Source organism: Coenobita brevimanus, chromosome 74 (genome assembly GCF_032717465.1).
Source record: "Coenobita brevimanus isolate Jiangsu-jjx chromosome 74, ASM3271746v2, whole genome shotgun sequence".
Lineage (NCBI taxonomy): Eukaryota > Metazoa > Arthropoda > Malacostraca > Decapoda > Coenobitidae > Coenobita > Coenobita brevimanus.
This window is the reverse complement of record NC_137027.1, coordinates 19452499-19462502: the sequence shown is the minus strand read 5'-3', so window position 1 is coordinate 19462502 and position 10004 is coordinate 19452499. Positions and strand designations below refer to the sequence as shown.

Sequence of the window (10004 nt, the reverse complement as noted above, 5' to 3'; positions counted from 1 at the left end):
AACTTGTTTTCTATTTTGATATTAATTTCCAAAAAGTTTGCTTGCCAGTTGTCGGTGTTTTATTTTTTTAATACCAGTGCTTCCGGACACATTTCTGTTATCCTTTAATTCATTTCTTCATAATTGTTTAAGGATATTAGATCTTTACTGGATCGTCACACTTCTCATACGTTAATAGGGTCCAAGTGGGGCACAAACTGCTGCATCTTCATAATATACACAATTTTCAGTATAAGGGGGTAATTATTCGGTGTGTATAAAGGGAGGTGTCTTCACCCCCATTGAGCTCTGCAGTAACACATTTTAAAAATAAATTTTCCTAACGACTTCTTAAGGTTTGTTAGTAGACTTAAAACTTAGTAAAAATATATAAAGGTGAGGAATCTTTGTCTTGTTCCTGATACTTTAATTAACACCGAATAAATAATCACAGTAATTCTCTGTATATCAGTATATGACAGTCCCATCTCTGTCCTGATTGGCTAGCTATTATGACGTCACTAGTTCCGTCCCCTTACTACACTTGTGGCTGCTGGGCCACCCGCCACAAGGGTGGCGGGTGTGGGAATTCAGTGTTGAGCCTGACACCGAGGTGGATGAACGCCATGGCTCCTTTCGCTCTGCTCTGTATTTTACTGGCTGTTCTTCCTGCTTTGAGTACAGGTTCGGTAATTTATGAAGTTTTTTTGAGATTCATGATGTTAAGTGCCTGCTGAAATTTCGTTACAGTTTTTCACTAACGATTTTTTCTGTCCTCACATCGATATCCTTTCGTGTCTTATAATGCAAAGTACCGTATGTCAATATGGAATTTTAAACTGAGATTTCGTTGCACATTTGCCTCAGCGATTTATTCTGATCATTGCACATTGATATGCTCTTGCATTACTGAAGTTTCAGTATTAAACCATAGTTATTAACGCTCAATATTGCAGAAATGTTTTATGCAAATAATGATAATAATAATAATAATAATAATAATACATCCCTAAAGAAAAGCTGTTACGAAACCTGTGTCACAAATAATGATATGTTTAATGCTGCTTATTTTCATGCATTTACACACACACACACACACACACACACACACACACACACACACACACACACACACACACACACACACACACACACATTTCCTTTTTTTTTTTTTGACTGTCATTTTTCTTTTATATTTGATTGTTTCGCTATATTTTTCTCTTTTTAGTTAGTAGTAGTAGTAGTAGTAGTAGTATCATTACTACTACTACTATCATTATTATTATCACTATCACTGTTATCCATTATCACCATTATTCCATATGGTGGGGATATAGGAATCGCCCCTGTCCGTCCGTCTTTCCGTCCGGGCCTGTATCTCGTAAACTACCAGGTGGATTGGCTTCCTATCACACAGAAAGATAGAGTATGTGTCGTAGTTGATGCCCGTATAGGTAAAATTGCCATATTGTCTGTACTTCACGAGCTACGACCATATAAGGAAAAATCTGTCTTGTTACCTCCACCAAGGAGGTTATGTTTTACCCCGCGTTGGTTCGTTTGTTTGTCTGTCTGTCTGTCTGTTAGCAGGATTACTCAAAAAGTTATGAGGGGATTTTGATTCAATTTTATGGAAGGATGAGCCATGGGCCAAGGGAAAATGGTTAAATTTCGGGGCAGATCCGGGTCCGTAGTATCCCGCGCAATATCTCCAAAAGTTCGCAATGAATTTCAATGAAATTTTATGGGAAAATGGGCCATTGACCAAAAACGAACTGATTAAATATGGGGCGGATCCGGATCCCATATCCACTAATACGGATCTGGATCCTTTTTAATGGCAATGGTATTGGCGGAGGTATGCGCTCTCTGAGCGGTTTCTAGTATTATATTATGGAAACTTCTTGCTGGTTTCTCTTCATATCTTACAGAAAGATAGAGTATAAGTCCTGGTTTATGTCCTTATATATGAAATTGCCACATTGTAAGTATTTTACGAGCTATATCCATACAAGGAATCTAATCTGTAAATAGCTGTATCTTGGAAACTACTTGCTGGATCATCTTATCGTCTTAAAGAACAAGAAGCTGTGCCAAGGCACAGCAAACCCGTGCCCGGCAGTCATTTTAGTGCTGATGTATTATCACAACAGAATATCTAGTCAAAGATGTCGCACAAAATTTGGAGTAAATCGTGTGAAAATTGACGATTTTTAGCCCATTTGAAATTTTAGGCTCGACTCACCTGACGTTGACCCTCCTACTGCTAACTGGGGGGTGGCCCCCTGATGTAATGAACCATGTTATAGGATGCAAATTTGAAAGATGCACCTTTACTGTAGGTTTTCGTTTCATGTCGATATGACGAAACTGAAAGTTGTTATGGCGAAAATATATTTTTTCTTTTTTACATTTTTTTGGGCCTACGGCCTGGACTTTGGCCCAAAATTTAATCAGGTGTTCAGAAAGTTGTAGCCCATCATCTCTGTAATTTTAGTCAAAATCACACCACTAGTTTTCACGTAAAGTTTTTAACAGACAGACAGACAAACAAACAGACGGACAAACCGAGTGAAAACAATAGCCTACCAATCTCCAAGCCTCTCCGGGGCGGGGACGGGTAAAGATAGTGTACAATTCCTAGTTTAAGCCTCTATGCATATATAATATTGGCATAACTATCAGTGCATATCTGTACATTCTTTTGCAGCATGACTGAGATACGATTTGGTAAAGGCTTGTTATTATTGCTGTTATCATCATTATTATTATTACCACTACAATTATCATTATCACTCACTACTATTGTTATTATTATGACTGTTATCATTATTATCATTGTCACTATCACTACTACTGTTGCCATAACTGCTACTATTATCACTATTACTGTTATCATCTCTTCTAATATTATCACCACTACTATTATTATTATCATCACTATTACTATTATTATTATCACTACTCTTGTTATTATCATCACTGCTACTATTATCACAACTATTATCATTATCGCTACTGCTATTATCACTACTGTTATTATTATCATCATCTCTGCTGTCGGGCCCTGCTGCGGATGTCACTGATTGCATTGCGCAGTTGACCCTTGTGCAGTGTGGTGCGGTGAGGATCTGTCCGTTCTCCCCTTTGGGGCTAAGATGCGAATGAATGTGTTTGAAAGGATGAGTAAATGGGGAGTGTGTCGTCCTGTCTCGGCTACCTCCCTTTCCTTGGGGGAAGCAGCCTAGGTATATAGATAGAATAGACTACTTATTATTATCACTACTACTATTATTATCATCACTAGTACTATTATTATCATTACAACTATTAGTAATAGTACCACAACTTCTGTCAGTACTACAGTTATTATCATCGCTTCTACCGTTATTATTATCACTAATACTACCATTATCACTACTGCTATTATCATCACCACTACTGTTATTAAGGTATTATCACTACTGCTTTTATCTTTATCACTACTATCATTATCACTACTATTATTATTATCACTACTGCTATTGTTATTACGATTACCACTACTGTTATTAAGGTATTATCAATACTGCTTTTATCCTTATCACTACTATCATTATTACTACTATTATTATTCTTATTACTGCCATTATTATCAGCATCATTACCACTATTATCATCACTACTACTATTACTTTTACTTCCTAACCCACAACAGGTGAGAGCAAGCCCCCGTGTGACTCCGATCCCTGCTGCTTCCAGTATGCAGACGGCAGGTGTCGCTGCTACCCAAACTGCATCACCAGGAGGATCAGGTCGTCCGGGGAGCCCACCACGACCACAACGACAACGAAGACGACCAGTACGACTCGAGGTGACCCCAACATCGGCAGTGTGAGTAGTGGTAAAGGTCGTCGTGAAGCCCCCAGTGGTCGTCGCGCTGTATGGCAGTCGTAAGCAAGAACTCGGCTCCATTATCCTCAACAAGAACGACAAGAACACCAAGAAAAACAACAATAACAACAACAAGAATGACAAGTAAACAAGAACAAAGAACAAGAACAAAAATACCACCACAACAGCTACAAAAACAACAAAGTAAACAAGAAACAACAAAATAACAAGAAACCATCAACAACAAAAACAATGACAAATATAGTCCTTTCACCTTAGCTTGGCCCAGATTTTCGTTCTTTTGCAGCTTATTTCACGTAGCTCAGTGGCAGAAAAAGACAATGCTACGGCTATACATCCCTCCCACTTCTTCGTGACTAGCAAAGTGGAGGGGTTAATAAGGGCTATATCTCCCCCCCCCCTCGTTCCTAAATTCTCTCCTGTGCTTAATAAAATCGCTTGGATGTGATATGGATTACATGAAAAGGTAAAAAAAAAAAAAAAAGATAATGCTTCTCTCTCTCTCTCTCTCTCTCTCTCTCTTGCCAAATAGGTTGTTCAGAGAGTGAAATACCATGTCTCATTATCCTGTGTGGTGTGGTGTGGTACGGGTATTACTGACTGGTGTGATATTATCCATTATTGTGTTGTGGTGTGATTGTTAGTTACTGGTGTGGTATTAACCTGTGTGGTGGTGTGGTGTGGTTCGATGTCACTATTATTGATCTGTGTGGTATTATCCTATGTGGGGATGTGGTGTGGCTGTTATTGATTGATGTGGTTTTGTCCTGTGTGGTGGTGTGGTGTGGTGTGGCTATTATTGACTGGTGAGGTATTATCCTGTATGGTGGCGTGGTGCGGGTATTACTGACTGGTGTGGTATTGTCCTGTGTGGTGGTGTGGTATGGTGTGGGTATTATCGACTGGTGTGGTATTATCCTGTGTGGTGGTGTGGTCTGGTGTGGGTATTACTGACTGGTATTATAGATAGAGAAATCCAGACAGCAACAGCCCCCTTGCTCCTTTCAGGCTGTCTGGTAGAGAGTTTAAAAGGTTATAGATCATTGGAAGAGAAAGAGACTGACTGAGGGCGATAGTTCCTCATCTGACATACGGGAATAATATGGTGATGAGAAGGAGGGGGAAGAGGAGAATGATGGTGGTGGTAATGGTGTTGGTGGTGATGATGATGGATAATGAGAAAAGGAGGAGGAGAAGAACGGTATTTGTAGATATTCCGTAACATCTCTTTCATGGCAATTTAATATACACTATTTTTTTTTTAAGAGACAATGAATGAAGGAAAAACAAAAGAAATAAAAAGGAAGTGCATGTGCCTAAAGGAATCGTCCATTCATGGAATATAACCACTGGATTTAAATAAAAGTGGATTAAATGTTTGTGGGAAGCAACTCCCAAGAAGTGAATTCCAGAGAGTAGTAGTTCTGGGGATAAATGAATTTTGATAAGCAGAGGCTCTGCATTGTGGAAGAGAGAGTTAAGTTCATGGGCGCTCCCATCTGCTGAGGGTATTTCGGGAGAAAATGTGAAGGGGAGGCACAATTGAAGCAAGTTCGTCAGAGCAGTTACGGTAAAAATATCGGTAAAATAATGCTATAGATGCAACATATCTACGTATTGATAACGGAGGAAGGTCATGCGTAATGGGAGGATTACTGATTAATCTAATGGCTTTATTTTGAGTTTTGTCCAACTGTCTCAGTGCAACCGCTCCACATCCACTCCTCAGTGGCGAACTGTATCGTACATGACTTTTGTATACTGTGGCCAACTGCTCGTCAGTGAAGAATTCTTGAACTCTGTACAGAAGTCCCAATTTTTTGAAGCATTTTTAGCAAGAGATTTAACAAAAGCTGTCCAGCTTAGGTTGGTGTTTAGTGTGACACCTAGGATATCAATTGCAGTGGATATGGGAATACTGACATCATTAAAATTATGTGGGAGTCTGGAGGATTCTTTCAGTTGGATAAATTAATGTATTTAGTTTTCTGAGCATCAAATGAGATCAGATTTGTTTGTCCCCATTGATTAATTTTAGAGAGGTCCTGGTTCAGAGAAATTGCTTTTTTTATTAGGGAATTTATCAGATTGTGTAAAGGAGGTACTAAGTGTGAAAGAGCTATGAAATGTCGAGTCATCAGCATGAGTGTATTGGGTTGTCAGTGACAGATAGGAGGTCATATAATTATATGAATGAAATAGAGGGTTGGGGCCAAAACTGATCCCTGATGTACACAGTACATCAGCATGTATGGAATGAAACTGGGAATAAATTGCATCTATCATGACCAGTGTCACGAATCAAACTCGCGTCATTTTCCTTTTGTGAGAAACCACGAACTTTAGTGGAAAACTCACTGTGTATCGTTCAGTTAACCGTTTCTCTCTCCATTTCGATGGTATACTTTTTTCAAAACATTCGTCACTGTTCAAAAGTGACCGTTCTAATGCACGTCATTAAGTGCTCTACTGAGTGATATTATTGTTTCTATATTGTTCGCCCCTGCTTGCCTCAACCGTTGGCCACGCCTTCTTCCAGCTGGCCTGGGCATCCCACCCCACACATCGTATTTGAATCAGTCCTTTATATGTGGCAACGGAGTGTGGTTCTGTGCTCCAGTAGTGAGAGTGAGAGAGGTCTTCTAGCACCCAGACTCCACTAGACTACAATTCTCCAGGCTCCCACCCTTCCTTGGTGATACGCTACATTGACCAGTATTTCCTTTTCGTATTTTCCTGGGTTTAAGAGGTTAGCTTCTGAGTGAGCGAGTGAGTGTGATCTCTTTATTTTGAATTCATTTTGAAATGTAACGTTAAATTTATTTCTTTGTAATCAATAAATTTAACAGTTCTTTTTCTCGAGCTTAATGTAATGTAAACTCGTGTTTCATTTCTCCATACTAAGTTTATTTCTCTATTAGCTCCTAGCTTGCATAAACGGTTTGCTATTCATAACTGGTACTTAGGCCAGTCTTGTTGTATTAAGCTTAAAATCCGTTGTGCCTTCTAGGAGTTAATGCATCAGCAAGAACCTGATATCATTAATAGTATTAGTCACTTATTTTCAGGGGTGAAGTCACTTTCTCCAGAGGCTAACAGTATTAATAAACAGCAATTGTGAGTAATTAGTCTCTGCTGTGTACTGTTGAGGAAAGTTTATAAATTCTCGTTCTGAGAGAATCGGCGAAGCAAGCCGGCATAAAGTAATCATTGCTTGATTTAGCAAGACAATTCATTGTCCCTGCTCTTCAGTATTATTGAGAATTATCATTTAATATTGCATTTAAATTAAAAACCCCGTGACAACCAGTATTTTTCTATTATGAAGGTAAGAAGAAATTAGAGGAACCAGTGATGCAAGGCCATAGTGTGACATTGTAGACAAGGCCCGGAGCCACACACCGTCAAATGCTTTTGTAATATCAAGTGCTATTGTGTGTGTTTAGCCATGTTCATCGATTGTTTTGTTAATCTAATGGGTAAGAAGGTAGAGAATGTCTACAGATGAACGTTCTTGTCTAAATACATACTGCCGATCATTGATGGCGGTTGCTGGCTGTGGTGATGGCGGTGGGTGATTGTGATGGCGGTGGGTGGTTGTGGTGATAGTGGTGGGTGGTAATACTAATTGTTATTGATGCAGTGGCTGTGGAAGTTAGTTGTCCTAATGATGGTGGTGTGGTGGATGTGATCGTACCTGGTACTGTGTTGATGGTAGTGATTGTGTTGTGGTGGTTATGACATGCAATTGACCAGAGTTATTAGTAGTGGTTGCAGATCGTTGTTGATAATGGCTGCGGTTGTGATGATGGAAGTTGTTTGTGATCGTAGCCATAGAGGTTTGTGTTGGTTTGTGCGTGGACTGAGGGAACTCCATCATCCATCTCACCTCACATTTAACTTCCACCGCTTCCCCAAACTCTCACTCTCTCTCTCTCTCTCTCTCTCTCATACACATGCACACACACACAAAGCGTTGCCAAAACTACGCCCATCTTGAAACATCCACACTCTAACTGCACCTCACATACATCCAGTGTTTCTTGTGTATTTGTTTTTGTGGGCGTACGAGGCGTGCATACATACGTGTGTGGTAGTGATGTGTGCAGTTGTGGTAGTTTAGGAAAGAGAAACTGAAAAATCTGCCCCATAGTTGACTGGGTGTGTACATGAACATCTGTGAGTTCTGGTTAACTCTTGGATTAAGTGGTGTGTGTGTGTGTGTGTGTGTGTTAACAGGACTGAGTCAAGCTCGTAATGACCCTTCTAACTTCCTTATTTTATCATACATGTGTGTGTGTGTGTGTGTGTGTGTGTGTGTGTGTGTGTGTGTGTGTTTGTGGGTGTGTGTGTCGATGGACAGAGAGAGAGAGAGAGAGAGAGTAAAAAATGGAAAATATTCTGAAAATCATATTTAATCTCGAATTTTCCGTCCACACCATGCCAGCATCGGGCACTTTGTCTTATATCGTCAGCATGACTAATAGTAAATATATAAAGATGCTATTTGGCTCTCTATCATCTTACTGTTTTTTTCTTGCAGGAACAATATGCTGGCTTCTTCCCTTTGGCTCCTTCTTCCTTGCATAAAAAAAAAAAAAAAAAAGTAAATCCAAAACCCCAACTAGCTAAAACCAAATCCTCCTCCCAGTTACATCGTTCAAAGAGAAATATCAAGAACCACGGGGAATATACCCTAGTAAGTTATCAATGTCTACCCTGCATCATATATTTCCTACCCTACTGCCACATCGTCCATACCAGCAAACTGAGCAGTCCCAGCAAGACGTCAGCAACCGCCATGGTAGCCTTTAACGAAGCGCTAATTACGGACTATCTTGGATATATAAAATTGCTCGTTAATTACCTGTATCAAATTGCATACTGACCGCTAATTACAGCAAGATATATTTACCTGTAATTGCCAGGCCATTTTATTTAATCAAGGTGGGTTAATTAAGGGTGTGTGTCAGGTGTAATGACCCCTGTTGGATCTTGTTAGCCCAGTTAAGAGACGACCCTCATTAACCCCTTCAGGCAGAGGGTGTAATTAGGAGTAATGGCGTAGTAATTAACATTCTCTCTCTCTCTCTCTCTCTCTCTTTTCATTTTCTCGGCTTGCTTTCTGTTCACAGGTGAGGAAGGAACTCTTACTGAAGGGTCAAAGGTCACACACATATACACACACACACACACACACACACACACACACACACACACACACACACACACACACACACACACACACACCATATACACATTCCTCTCTCTCTCTCTCTCTCTCTTCTCTAGACTTGACACCCACAGAACTATGCAATTATATTGACCTATTCACCTCAGAGAGAGAATGAGAGAGAGAGAGACTTTCAGGACGTGAGATAACGATTATATTTCTTCTATCGTCAGCCGATTTTCTCTGTCTCAGTATCTCACTTTCTTATCTCACTTTCTCACATTTCTCTCTCCTACTTCTTCATGTCTGGGGCTCGAATTCTTGTCGTGTAAGGAATCTCCCTAACACCTCTTCCTTTGCGATTTGTTTTTCGATATGGCTGCCTTATTTCCTTTTGTACGTTACGTACGCAGAGTATGGCGATATTGGGAAGGCTTTATGTAAGACAGAAGAGGACAGTAAGGTGTAATAAGCAAAATAAATTACTTAGGAGAAGGTGTTAGGGACATGGTGAGTCAGAGTACCAGTTACTGTATTTACTTTTATTAATACTATAAATACTATGATCAAAACAACAAAATGTGATGTAATTAGTATGTTGCTGTATATAAATATTAAAGACAGTTATAATAATAATAATATTAATAATAATAATAATGATAATAATATTAATAATAATAATAATGATAATAATACAAATAATAATAATAATCAGTAATAATAATGGAAAGGGCATGGTAACTAAATTAGGATCTGATATAAATGGTATATTAGAGAATACGTATTTAGATAAACTATAATAACAACAACAACAATAATAATAATAATAATAATAATAATAATAATAATAGTACAAAAATAATGATAATAATAATAATAATAATAATACATCCATCCATCATCGAATCCTACGTTGCCCCATGAGGAGCATAGGTGCCCGGGACTAAGCAAGTTTGTC

The 10004-nt window shown here is 39.0% G+C and overlaps 1 protein-coding gene across 1 annotated transcript; it reads left to right on the top strand.

Moving 5' to 3' along the window:
* The first annotated feature begins 587 nt into the window (after window positions 1–587).
* LOC145407753 (uncharacterized) lies at window positions 588–6730 on the top strand. Its single transcript, XM_080278626.1, has 2 exons — window positions 588–663; window positions 3677–6730. The coding sequence occupies exons 1-2, from the start codon at window positions 597–599 to the stop codon at window positions 3913–3915; spliced, it is 306 nt and encodes a 101-aa protein (XP_080134752.1). The 5' UTR covers window positions 588–596; the 3' UTR covers window positions 3916–6730.
* The last annotated feature ends 3274 nt before the right edge of the window (window positions 6731–10004 follow it).